General features: G+C 44.2%; 1 protein-coding gene across 1 annotated transcript; it reads left to right on the forward strand.

Annotated features, from left to right (window-relative positions):
* The first annotated feature begins 11,500 nt into the window (after nucleotides 1–11,500).
* On the forward strand, nucleotides 11,501–14,064 carry LOC139767642 (uncharacterized). Its single transcript, XM_071697117.1, has 2 exons — nucleotides 11,501–11,964; nucleotides 12,240–14,064. Exons 1-2 carry the CDS (start codon nucleotides 11,794–11,796, stop codon nucleotides 12,978–12,980), a joined length of 912 nt encoding a protein of 303 aa, XP_071553218.1. The 5' UTR covers nucleotides 11,501–11,793; the 3' UTR covers nucleotides 12,981–14,064.
* Nucleotides 14,065–14,563: the final 499 nt, after the last annotated feature.

Genomic DNA, 14,563 nt, shown 5'->3' on the forward strand with positions numbered 1-14,563 from the left:
ATACACACACACACACACACACGCACACATGGGTACGCTAACGCTTCCGCCGCATCGCAAGCGTCGCGTTGCCGCCACCATCTCCTTCTATTGCTTCTGCCTTCGATTCTGCGGACCTAAGGAGCAGTCACGGAGCAACCCTTGCCGTGGCGGGCGTTAGAATGCCCAAGGGGGACGGACGAGGGCCGTGATGCAGCGGCGGGCGAAGGACGAGGCGGCGGTGCAGAAAGCAAGAGAAGGAGGTGGAGGTGGGCAAGAGGGTCGACTCTCGGTTTGGAAAGAGGAGGGCTAGGGGGGGGGGAGGCAAAGACTCTCCGCAGGTCGATACCATCGCTAAGAGCCACCAGGTTCAGGTCTCCCGCTGCCTTCATGCACCAAGAAAGGGGACAGAGGGGAGAAGGTGGGTGGGCGAGAGTAAGAGGCGGCGAAGAGCAAGGGAGAGGTGACGCAAGCGAGAGAGACGCAGGGCTTCCCCGTAATTATTCAGCAAGGAGGACCCGCGGGTCAAGTCAGGTTATCTTAGCACTAGGATGCAGGGTTATCTACCCTGCCTTACTCCTGTACCTCCCCCGGTTTGAGAGCGAACGAGACCGAACGAGGGACAGAGAGAGAGGAAGGCGGAGCGCGAGAGAGACAACAAGACTTTTCTCCGTGTCCCGCAAACGTCTCTTACCTCTCCGCTTATACATGCTCGTAGAACGTAGATGCATGTAAGTACTTGCGATACCAGGCCGCGATACTCATCGGGATGCACTGAATACAGGAAAGATGTCCTTTGTCTTTAAAGACACAAAAAAATCATCGATTAAAAAATTTATGGTAACATTATTCACATGGACGCGCGTGACACCCTGTAAAATTTTAATGAAACCCAGGAACGAAAAATTAATTTAAAAAAAAACTATTGCGTAACGATTGTCAACTTTCGACGAAAGCAGGTCGAAATCGCGGACTGTGTCCTCTGGGTTTCCTTGTCTCTAAGACGCGGTATATACGCGGATGCACGCACGTGCGCGTTCCCACGTCTTCGTACATGCGACGCATTTGTATCAGCAGTATCAGTACAGACAGAGAGAAAGAGTGAAAAAGACAGAGAGAGAGAAAGAGGGAGAGAGGGAGAGAGAAAGAGGGAGAAAGAGAGAAGGGCACTGCCACGAATAGCTGCCTCGTATAGCCGCGACAATTGCGGGCTACGCGTCCCGCGAACGTGTCCCATTCGCCCGTTCAGCGGTACCCCAGGATCCGAAGAGTATTATGTGGCTTTACGGCGCGAGCGTGAGGGATGCAGCGCAACGACGCGGGAGGAGAAACGGGGAGAAAGGTGCAACGCATATGGCGCGATAGGGCGTAGCGCACGTAGGGTCTCTATGCGGAGACTCCAGCTGCGCCATGCGCGTCGTTTGCCGCAAACGTGACGCTTGCTCGTCATACGACGAACGACGCGGGGCCCCAAGGAGACGACGATGCTTTTTTATGAAGTCTGTCGCGAGAAAGAGAGAAAGAGAGAAAGAGAGAAAGAGAGAGAGAGAGGAGAGAGAAAAGTGAAACGTCGCATCGTCACCGCGCTTGCTGTTTGCCCCTCTTCGTTGGGCGGCAACGTACCCGGAATAATTTTTCCGAGGGTACACCGCGCCCGGTACACGTGGGAATCGAATTACCACCGGCTTTCCGATATCCGGTTAGTCGCGCCTGGAGTGCGATTCGCGAGCTCCCTGCACGCCTTGTTCCCCCTCCGCCCCCTGCCGCCTCATCCGCCTCTTGTTCGACGCGCGAATGAATCTCAGCAAATATTGATTCGACTTGACGCCCGAAACGCCGGAGGTGGTGGTGTACCGGTACCGAGGCATTTAAATCGCCAAGAAACCACCGACGTGGTATTCCATCGCCGTTATATGCATCGTGAAATTCTCTTGCGAGACAGCTAACTGTGTGATCCGTCTCGATTGCAGTTCATATTTCACAATTCATTCTTTTCAAATTTTAATTTCATAGTTTGAAAATTTTTAAATAGAAACGTATGTATAAAAATATTGAACATTCAATATTACAAGTTCACGAAAAATAAAATTACCTTCAGTCAAATTTTTTAATAAGTAAACGTCAATATCAACTTCCGAAGTACATCGACGGAACAAAATGTAATGATTATAAGATTCGAGTTATGAATAACACCGTGTAATCTGTGCGGCATACATTTGCGCTAGGTATTACCGAGAATATCGAAGAAAATCTTTCTTTTTATTTCGTTGCCGTAAGCCGTAAGCTCCATTTTCCCTCCGTGGAGGCTGACCTCCGAAATGCGATTTTCGACGAGCGCCCAGGATCTTCTCGGTACGGATAATGGCGATCGTTCCGGGGTTTGCAGTGAAAATTAAAGAGCAAGAGAAAGAGAGAGGAAGAAAGGGAGAAAGAACGGGCTTGCGAAGGTAGAGGAGAAGAAACGCAGAAAGGGAGGAAGAGAAGGCGAGCGGGAGATCGCTGGTCTGATTTCACGCTCGGGCTGTTTAGCGATGGACGTAGATACGAGACACCTTCTCGAGCGTGCAGCAACAGCGGGATACCAATCCTCCGGTTCGCCGAGATCGTGACCTTCCATCCAGCGAGAGGGTTTTCGCGAAAAAGTGACGAGGACGGAGTGAGAGGCCGAAAAGCGGTGCCGAATCCAACCATCGGCTAGCAGCATTATGCTTAGCATGACTATTCCCACGCGTTTGCATCGTCGTTCATTGTCGCAAATTTATTTTTTCCATACATCACCTAATTTCGTTTCGCTTAATTTTTTTATTCAAGGCTACCTTTTTCAATCGTAATCACTCCGTTTTATGAATCCATGCGTAACGCGCGATTTTTTCGCTTTTCCTGAAAAGATGGGACCCCGCGTCGCTTTCAGCGGTTTTGGCTCGTTTGATTGCGCGTTCTATTGAATCCGCGAAAACCCGCGACGATAATCCTCTCTTTCCTGCTCGCACAACAGGACTCCCGCCGACGCGGATGTCGTGAAGCCGTGGCGAGAACGCGAGCACGATTCTCGTGGTATACGCGAGTGCGGCGTAACGTGTCTATATATCTCGAGCCGGGATGCTGTAGATAATCCGCGCGCACCGCCGCGCCGGCAGAATCAGGCCGGAGAAATTACCGGCCGTCCGCGATTTCCCACGCAGCTCTCCCCCTCTCGGCCCGATCGCGAGGAAAGAAATGTTTTTAGAGAACACCACCGACCAGGAAGAGACGGAAGAGGAAGAAGAAAGAAAAGGAAGATTTCCGATCGAGATTAAGGACCAATGCTATCGCCACGCAATTGCCAATAATCGTAACGCGCAAAGTGTTTGTTGTTCCTGCCGTTGATACCAATCGCGCGCGATCCTGCGGAATATTCGAGTACATTCACCTTCGATTAATTCTTGGATGCGATGCGGAGTCCGTGAGCTATTCGAATTTTTCCGATACCCTTTCATCGACCTGCTACGTGCATAATTGAGAGACCGGATACGAGTATCAGGCAGCTGCATTTTTAACTAACTGTGTGCTTGTTGAAAAAAATTCTAAAAATTTGCTCAAGATATTTCGAAGTTTAATTTAGATATGTATTTAAATACTAGTTATTAAAACAATTACTTTCCATTAACAAAAAAGCACATTCGTAATTTATTTAAAAAAATATATATATATCTTTGTAATCTAACAGTGGCCAATTTTTGTATTCATGAAATTATCCGTAAATTCAATCAAATTTATTTATTAAAGCGTTTAATCGAATTTTATTTTTGCTCTACTAGGTATATTTTGGATTAAAATTAAATAACAAACGGGCCACTCTTTTATAGCAGTCAACTTAAATTTCTTAAAGTTACTTTTGTGTTATTTTGATATTTTCGTATTTAGTTAGTCTTTAGCTTGTGGGACCGTATATTCGGGATTCTTCTTAAGAATCAACCTGCACATGCAGAAATAACATATTTATAGCTTATGGAATAATTGATCACTTCTCGGTACGGCAGACATCTGACGTATTTGTCCTGATCGTGTCGCGACGTAACGATCGGACTTCCTCCATCTCCTTCTTCTCCTCCATTCCTTCCCCGTCCTCCTTCTTCGGAGAGGAAAGCGGCGCGTTTCCGCAACGTTATCCGCGGTGAATTAAATTAATCTCTCTCGCAGACGGCGGGATTGTTGCGGGAATAGGTAACGCCGCGTCACTCGTGAGTTATTATCGCACGAAAGGCGCGTCTGTGCATTCTCGCATCCGCGAGGAAGACGTCACGGCGCCATAACCGCCGCCTGCAACTGACATTGCCCATGGAAGCCACCCGCGAGAACCGTCGGAAACGCGTTCGGTGCGGAATGTGGTTAAGGCGATTGCTCGCGGTTGCATCCGAGGCTGCGGTTCACTGCGGCCGATGCGTTTAGGTGTTATCGCGCCGAAAGTCCGCGAGACGTCGGGAAAGTTATGGGGAGCAGGCACAGTGGCTTTATCGAATTCACTCCGAAAATTAAAGGCGATTGGAAGAATCTACAATACAAGAATAGGGTTTCAAATTATCTTTTCATGCAGTTCTCATTTAAAAGATGCAAACGTAAAGTAACCATTCTGGCATTCTCAACTTCCAGAGTGCCTGCGATAAGCAATTTGTTTCAGTTCGGATGTCACATGTGACAAGGTATTAAAATGAAATTAAGACAAGGCGTGTACAAGCTGCTTAAGTCGTCAGCGCTACGTTGCGCATTCGGTTATCTTTGCACGGCTTGGCTTTCTGAGAACCTCAAAGACTTCCGAGTCGTCGTCTTGCAGGTCGCGCAACCACCGGAAGCTGAGAAAGGGCTGGCGAAGACACGCGGGGGGAGGGGGGGGGGAAGTGCTACGCCGAACAATGGTCGGAATAATGGAAACTAATGCAACGTCGGAAGCCAGACCCGCAGTCTCGCTATTGAAGGAATACCGTCCGTTCCGAGTATCGTCTCATTGTTTGTCGGATTCTGCGAAGCCGAAGTGGGCGGTGACGGTCCTCGTTCTTGCCGCTCGCGCATTTCGCGGCTCAAATTTCGCAGACGCGTTAGCTGCGGGCATCTTTCTCGACTTCTTGCTTTGTAACTCCGTGACGACCGAGTAACGCAAGAAGCGCATCTGAAAGAGACTCAACCGGCGAGGCATATTCATCGTTCCTAATGCCGCTGAATTAAAAACTAAATCGACATGTTCATAGTAAATAATAAAATATTATTTAGTAAAATATATAATAATAAAATATTAAGTAAAATCTTCGGAGTAGAATAAGTGCAAACTTAATTGACTAATTCCAGACTCATTAAAACTTATCCAGATTGATTTCGATATTATTAACAAAATAAAATAATAGAATAAATATTGAAAAATCAATTGCTTAATGCACTTACAAAACTTTATCATCGTGTTAGTTCTATCCCATCGACTCTATCAATTTTTAACTACCATATGATTGAAGGATTAGGAATAACGTGCAGAGACATTAGCATAAGTTCTTCATTGCAAGTGATCGACGTGCGGACAGGAATGCTTCGACACGATGCCTCAACATCGTCGGGTTTAAACTGTTTACCGCGTAAATCGAGAAACTACTATACGACCCTTAAGAGCACAGCGAGTATTCACGGTCGATCGTATACCGTATACGGAATGGCGATTATCGCGATGCAGCCGCGCGTCGGCGGCTGCGGCGGCGGCAGCGGCGCGGCCGAGTTAAGAAATAAATCAGGGCAACGGTTTGGCATTAATTGAGCCGCATTGTATAACAGCGCGTCGGTGAAATACGCCGCTCCATCGATTTACGATAGATAAAACATACTTTATGGGGATGTTTCCAGGAGGGCAGCCAAGTTGTTTACAGCTCTCGCGCGGCGCGCTTCACGAAGGATGAACGAGGAAAGAGGAAGAAAAAGGTGCACGAAGCGGTGGATCGAGGTAGGGAGTCCGCGGAACGAAAAGGGCGAAGACGCGGGCGTGAAAAATGTCTCGCGTGCGCGATGGCGAGCAAACGGAACGAGGGAGAAAACACGAGGGTTTCACCGTCAAGAGCCGACGGCTACATTTTTAATTTGCTTCCTTTGGCGCGAAAATGCGTTTTACCTTTATTAGCTACGGATTTCCTTCAACATTCGTTGTCTTACATAACTTGCTAAAAGAGAAGAACATTCGTACTTTACCATTAGCATTGCTTTTAACTTTAGTTCTCTTTCACTTTTAATTTTTACATCTACGAATTAAAATTTTTTACCTGTAAATGCAGTTTAAAACACATGAGTTTAAATCACGAAAAAACTTTTAATTCGAGGTGATTCGAGGCTCTTCTAATATTCCCAAACATGAAAAATGCCATTTGATGGCGCACGTAATCGAAGGAATTCCTAGAGTTAAATTCGACTTAACTCGAGTACCGCGGAACGCCGTTCTGACGTAATTTCCGTAATTTTACCCGCGCGCGTATTCGCGCACATATCCACGCACATACGCACGCATTACAAACAGTTGCAGGGATATTGCAACGTGTTACGAGTTACGCGATAGACGCGCATGGATGCAACTACGGCGGTGCGTATGTACGTGCACTTAATGATCCGTGTGCCGCGGGCCCTCCTCGCTACCTCCGCCACGTTAAAGCCATATATCAAACGGCTAATTAATGCCGCGCGTAATTACTGCCTATCATAATGCGAACGAGAGAGTCCGCGGGATGGAGGGGACGTGAGCACCCCTTCAACGGAGCAATAAGAGGTATCCTTCCACGAAAAAACGTTCCCCAAGTAAGCTTCTGCTATTCAGCACTGTTTTCCATTATTGTACTTGTAAGTCGACGTAAATTTAATATAATTACGTTTTTACGCATTTAATATAATTATGTATTCACACGCAAAAATATAAATCGTAAAATGATGCAGAGCGTATCTATACATTGCGCGATATAAAAATAAAATATATTTTAATTATATTAGTGCATAATATATAAAATATTCCTAAAAAGATAATTTTCTTTAAGAGAGCTTGTTCGAAATAAAATAACCGTTTTGAGAACTTACTATAAATAATAGCTGATTGTGCTAGACACTTACTTCTGACAATTACTTTAATAGTATTTATATTCTTAAATCTATTTCCGATACCATGTTTATAACTTTCTTTCATTTAATCACTCAAACATCCCCTAAGGAAATCCTTTTCATGGGAATCCCATGTATTAATATCAATTACAGCGCTCTTGGCCTTTGCTCTGTACAGATAATATAGCTACAAACTACAACTGTAGTCCTATTTCACGTAAGCTATTCCCGCATCTTAGGGCATGGCGAATCTTAAAGCATCCATCCTCACGTTATCCTCCGCCTAAACTACACACTAGGTTGCGGAATTTTCTCACAACCGTTATCGTGCCACCTCGCCATCTTCGTTTTACTCATCGTACACCATGCGGTGCCCGCCGAAATTCTTAAGCGCTCTTGAACGGTTTTCCAATAATCTATTTTCGTGTAAATGTCTGCACGACTTTCTGCTTTAGTCCCCGGTAATTGCTGACGACTTTGTGATTCGCGAAGCTAGGACGCTATCTCGAACAATGTCGAAAAAAAGAATCAATAATCAAATCGATTATGAAAAATATCTATTGTAATTAAATTATTTCTTTCTTTTTCTTTATATCGAGGACAATCAAATTGGTTACAAGTGCGTTTTTACGCATAAGCATCCAATTTCCTGGATTAGGGATAATTAAAATTCTCACTGCGCGTATAAAGGTCGAATAAGTTCCACCGTTCGAGTTAACGATTAAACGCGTACGTCGTAATAAAATGCACCCGCGTCGCGAATTTCGTCGGACCCTCTCCTCCCTCCCGTTTCTTTTTCGTACCGTTTCTCTATATCCGCATAGGTACGCACGTGCGTCTGACGCACGTGTACGTCGTCGGCACAGACGCCGTTCACCGCACTGCACCGCCGGGATTCGTTTACGACGTCGTATAGTCCCTACACCATCGCCGTCGCCGTATCGTTTCGTACGCCGCCGCGCCGTCGCGTATCAGTTTAACGCGTATCCGCATTACGTATCCCACCCCCGAAGTGCGCGTAAACATTTGCCTGCGTCTGGTGGGCGAAGAACGTGACCTAGACCAAGCAAATAAAGCGTCGACAGAACGACGGGACGGCCGCTGATACGACTTTTCGATCTTATCGGTGGCTCGATGCGGCTCGGCAATTCGCCCTCCCTTCCCCCTACGCGTTATGATGCAATAAACGTAAAAAATAACATCAAACGCGAACCCTTAAATATCGCTTTACTGCGATTACAGGGCGGCTAATGCCTAGCACGCTTTCTGCACCGACACGCGAATCGTTCCGCGAACGAATATCCGGTGTTGGAAACTCACATTTGAGGAGACTGTAGAAATTCTTCGTGAATATATCTCGGTATTTCTACGGTATTATTGATAATATCGCAGATAGCTTATTACGCGGCAAATTTCGTGCGGTAAAGAAATTCGAAGTCTCGCAAAGATTACGAGGCATGTTAAAACTTCGGTTCCGAAAATAAGATCTCGTGATACACGTGAACAGATGCGCTGAAAGAGCGCATTAATAATCGATGATTAGGCGAAGAAAATGTACGACAATGATTAACGCGCCTTATCGGCGTAAGCGGATTCCGCGGCCCGTGCTCCGTGCGGCGCTTATCTCTGCGATTATGCCAACTTTTCCGTGACCCTCGCCGCGACTAATCGAGCGCGACTATCGACCGAGCGTAAAACATTGCGACGTATTCGATAAATTATACATTCCGTCTCGTGCGTGCGCGTGTGTTTGCGGAATGGGCGGCGAGTACGTCAGTGCCCGCTTGTTCTCCCGCGTTTTATGGAGTTATACGGGCGTAGCGCAAAGTGTATACGCGGCCCGGTGTAAAAACCGACAGAAATATTTACACGCAAATTGCGCAGCTTCGCGCTTGAAAGCGACGTCGCGCGGGAGGGCAGAAGGGTGGGCTTCCCTTTCCTATCCAGACCTCTCCGTTTCCTCCCTGCCGTCTCTCTTCTACCGGGGCTTTTCCACCCCTTTTCCCCCCTCTGCCCCCCGCGCACCCCGCCGGATCCCTCGCGCTGCTGGACAACTGTTGCTGGTAGTGCATCCATTATTACAGCATTACGATTTGCTGTCGTGTTGAGTATGTGCAGTCTTATGCATATATGCAGGAGAGTTCGTGCATGTACGTCGCGTTATAGTTCGCATGCTCTCTCTCTCTCTCTCTCTCTCTCACGTGTACGTGTAACGAAGTAGCGGGACGCGCGCATTAACACCTTTCTTCGACGTCGCGATGTACTTATTTCGACGTGTCCGCGGTGCATACACGACATTAGTCTCGTAACGTATCACTATATATGATCTCATCGTATTCAGATCGTCGTGAGAGCAGACGAACGACACGTCGAGTCTTGTTTGCCTGGGTGTCGACGCGGAATTCTGAAGTTTTAGAGCCACGCCGGGGCTCGCGACTAGTAATCGAACATCTTCGGTGCTACGCAGCGTCGAGCACAGCATCTTACATCGTCATAACAACGGCATCGTACCTGCTTTCCGGTTATTAATCGCGCAAGATCGTATTTCGCGGAGGTGAACGTACGCGTGCGTCGCACGTTTTGTAGATATGCCATTAGAGATACGTATCTATGCGCGCGCGTGTCTTTATTCGACCGCGCGAGAAATGACAAATGCACGTGTATGCCATACGTACACACCATATACATATACTACGTACGTACCATCGTCGGGTGGCCTTATGCGAGCGATCGAAACGGCCAACCAGCCAGCCAGCCAGCCAGCCAACCAACCGACCAACCAGCTTTATTATTACGCGGTGGCACCGTGCAATTCGCGCGAGCCGGAGCTTAACGTCCGTAAAGCACGTAGGCATTATCGCGCGAACAAGGGGTTCCTTTAATATTTCGATCAGCGCGCCCGCGAGTTATTATCCTCGCAAATCCCGCCGCGGGCCGGCCCGTGCGCCCGCATGAAGACATTACACGAAAGCACCAACCCGCCGAAACGTTCGAACTCCGTAATTACGACTGCTGCAGGGGTAGGAGGCGGCGGAGGCGGGGGCGAGAATCGCGCGTGACAAAGGTAATTGCTCCCGTGTTAATTCTTGCCGAATGTATCGACGGCACGTCATAATTCAGCGTGTTAGTCTTGCGAGAAACATTTAATTCTTAATTTAACCGGCCCGTTGTCTGTGTCTGATGTTAATCGCATATCTGTTTTGCACACTTTTATATACACTCGTTTAACCCTGAATATCTTCATTTTTAAATATTTTTTTCCCGCTATTTTTGTTTTAATCTGCACAACTTTATAATAGATGTTTTGAACAAATAAATGTCTTTTAAAAAATAAAAATTTTGAATTATGTCGATTACTTTGTACAATCGAACAAAAAAATTTACCTATACGATAAAAAATGTTAACAGGGTTCGTAAGATCTCATCGTGATAATTAAACAAATGTCGCACGAATATCGTAATGATGTTATATTAAAAATCGTGCAAGTTTTCTCAAATGCTTAATGCCCACTCTCGATATCACGGTATCTGCCGATAGCTCTTATCGGGATAAAGTGTTCGCAGAACGGAATCTGGAAGATGCAGAATGCTTAGAAGAGAGAAGAACTCACGACGGAATCTGATGTGGATACACCGCCTCGAGCGATCAATCATCTCTCTCCGGGGAAAATGGCATCGAGGACACGTTGTTATTTAAGATGCAACGATTTTTCTAAAAACGCAAATTTGACACGCACTAACAACTCGCCGAGTGGTTGATCTGACTCGCGAATAGAGACTCGCGAGGCGCGTCAAATTGCAATCGTCGCGATCACTTTCATGTTTTTCGCGCGATAAAACCGGTTTTGCTCTCTCGAACCATTTTCATCAAAGACACGAATGATCGACACAAATAAACGAGAGATCCTCTAATTACCCAATCGGAGAGAACCTTCGTTCCCTTATCGTTCAGCCTTGTACATCAAGTCTGAACATAGAAACGGGTGCCCTAGCCCTATAGGCAATCGCTATCTCCGGCAACTTCTCGCGAGGTAAGTCAAGATTTTGCCGACTTTTATAATTAGTACCAGTCGCTTCTTCATTCACTTGTTTTAAAAACAGTTACTAAATGAGATGCTTGCAAAATATTATAAATAGCTAGTATATACAATATATAAATACTATATAAGAAACTTAATAATTTTAAAGAAATTGATTACTAATATTAATTTAATGCAATTAAAACCAACAAAATTCAATATAAATTAAATGTAAGAAGTTAATATATTGAATGTAGAAATAAAAAAATTGGCTACTTTGTAGAATACAAAGCCATCATCTTGTAATTTCATATGTAATTTATTATTTATATAAATTATAAAAAATAATAGCTGCTTTTTACTTACTTTATGTGTTATAATTACAAAATTATGAGCTTATAAAATAAATTCATAAGCGTGCGCAATGACTTATGTATAAATATTATTAGATATATTTCATATATACACACACTATTATTACTTCCGCTCACTTATGTATAAAACAGTGCAATTCCAGTTTTCATATAAATGACTATCAGCTGTAGACAACACAAGCGTCGTGCAGGTCATCGCGTATGCACGAGACATATTATATTTACGTCGTTTCTAATATTAACCACCGGTACTTTCCTGACCGGACCGGATGTTTTCTCGATACCGCCGATAATGGTCTGTGCAACCTTGAGATCTACTATAAGAAGCAAACATGAAAACGGTTGGATTCAGATTCACTGAAAAGTTCATCGCGATGAAGCGAATCCTAAGATTGTTCGTCCTCGCGAGTTTCTACCGGTCGATCCTGGCTTCATGTACGACGACTGAATGCTATGGACTGCAGAATTGTTATCACGACTGCGAAAATCTCATGAATCTACAGGTATTATTTTATATAGTCCAAGATTTAAATTTTTTCCTGAAAATTTTCTTCAAGAACAACAAATTTCTTTTTAGTTTGCTTATTACAAAACCAATTTAAGTAACCATGACACTGAAGAAATATATGGAATATAACGGAATATTTCTCCAATACTATATATATATATATAAAATTAATAATTATTAGTTTTCGAAATATTTTTATGTAATATAAAGTCTATATATTTTTTAAATCTTACATTCGTCAATCATATTTTCACATGCATCTAATTATAGATGATCTCACATTTACCCACGGGAGTAATAGCCATCAGTATTAAAAATTCGAACATTACGAATATACCAACGGACGCATTCTCGGTGTATGGCGGTTCTCTGGAAGAACTCAATATCACCGGATGCGGTGTGGAGAAGATCGAACCTAACGCGTTTCGAGGTCTGGACAGACTACGCGTGCTGGGTTTGGTGGACAATAAAATTCGAAAACTGGATTCCTTATGGATTCAAGATTTGTCGAATCTTAAGGCGCTCATCGTGTGGCGCAATCGAATCTCTGAAGTCGATGCGCGATTATACGATTTGCTGCCGAATCTGGAGTTTTGGGACATCGCGCACAACGAGATGAGCGCTTGTCTGCCAACCGAGTTGCTGAAAAAGCTAACGAAACTGAGGAAGATTTATCTCGCTAGCAATCCGTGGTCGTATCGATGCCGCCGCTCAATGACTTGGTACCTAGGTACCAGTCACATCCATTTCGTCCAAGACTGGGGTACCAGTGATTTACTGATTGAAGAATGCCTCGCCCATGAGCCGAACGCCGAAGTCGATGATAACGCTTTATATAAATGCGTCGATCGCAAGGTCGGTTCTACCGAGATGCTCCAAACTGTGGCGGGAATGACTGAACAAATCCGAGAACTCTCGAGAACTTTCGAGAAAAAAATCACCGAATTGGAAACCGAAGTCACAGCCTTGAAGAATACCGGATTAACTCTAAATTATCATTATCACGGTTAGATTCTGATAACCCTGGCGCCTTAATTTGACGATGGTTTCTGATAGTACTTTTAATGCCAAACAAAAAATTATATAGGTCTTATAGGGCTAACTGTTCTGGTTTTCGAGATATACAGTGTTAAAGTTGATAGATACAACTTTAGATTAAGGGCGACCTCACCGATTTCAACCTTGATATATGTTGGCAATATGAAACGAGGTGCCACATGGGTTTACAACTTTTCACGCGTAAAAAGCCCACGCATATACTTTGAAGGCACACTATGTGTCTAGTTTAACAATAGTGGAGCCCCCCGGAAGGAGGCGAAACCTACTGCCTCCACGCATACACTTTCCACGCGAAATGAGATGTCACGAGATGCCACTTTTCAATATCCTAACTATTCTCTGCTGCTATAACAAATTATTTCTGTTACAGATATTAAATATTTTTACACAATGCAACTTTTCATACGAAGCGACGAAAGAAGGAAAAACGGGTTTTTAACTTTTCACGCGAACCGAGGTTCACCCCTACCCCCCCTGCTTGCGGGGGAGGGGCGGCAGCCCCTCCCCCGCCTACGTGTGTACTGTTTATACACACACAATTGAAGTATTATTTAAAAATTCATATTATTTATTTTTAACTTTAACACTGTATATCTTGAAAACCAAAGCGGCTAGCCCTATAAGACCTATATAATTTTTTGTTCAGTGTTGAAAGTACTAGCAGAAACCATCGTCAAATTAAGGCGCCAGGGTTATCGGAATCTTGTCATTTTCACTAGTTTGTGAAATTACGTTAATGTATAATGTGTCTGATAAATTCTTGCAATGATAAATTTTGCTATGAAATATAACGTCAACATATAATAATTCAATACTTTTTAAATCAAGATTAAATACCGTGTCATTGCCCGATTGCAAAATGACAAGCTGAAGTAAAATAACAGCTCAAATTTACAATGAGCTTTGATAAATCGATAAGACCACTTGTTCCAAATGTGATTGCGACTTTTCAACAAGATACAAATGATATGATTAAACGTAAATTGTAGAAAAAGTTTCGAAATTGGATGTATATCAAATAAACGTTCAAAATAAACGCTTCGATTTTAAATTCTCACTATAAGAGGCAATCGGTGATGCGATTATTCGCGCTTGAAACGATTGAAATATTATACAGCGACGCACTGTGTAATAAGAATACCTACTTTGATATTCAGTCGCACCGTATCATTTATATAAACGTATGTCGAATTTCGAATAAGTTTTTCCGAAAGCTGGAAGCTTTATCAGCACAAAATACTTTTTTATATCTGGCTATCGCTATCCGAGAGCACAGTTTTACAATCGATAAATCTTGCATGTGTCTATAAATCTCTTTTTACTTCTTTCTCGATCAAAGCGAAAAGATTCACAAAAATCACTATACGCACTTTCGATTCCCAAGGCATTTGTAGATCACAGTAGTATGTCGCTTGCGAGCGTGTTAAATCATCCCGTGTCCGCGGGAATTTCAGTTCTCTTCGTAACGAGACAAGAACATTTCTGGCTCAGCCGTCATTCATCAGTGTCGATTAAAAAATGCGTATCGCGCACAT

The sequence above is a fragment of the Temnothorax nylanderi genome, unplaced genomic scaffold (genome assembly GCF_030848795.1).
Source record: "Temnothorax nylanderi isolate EJ_2023f unplaced genomic scaffold, tnyl_v1.0 TNYL_tig0011_pilon, whole genome shotgun sequence".
In the NCBI taxonomy this organism is placed as follows: domain Eukaryota; kingdom Metazoa; phylum Arthropoda; class Insecta; order Hymenoptera; family Formicidae; genus Temnothorax; species Temnothorax nylanderi.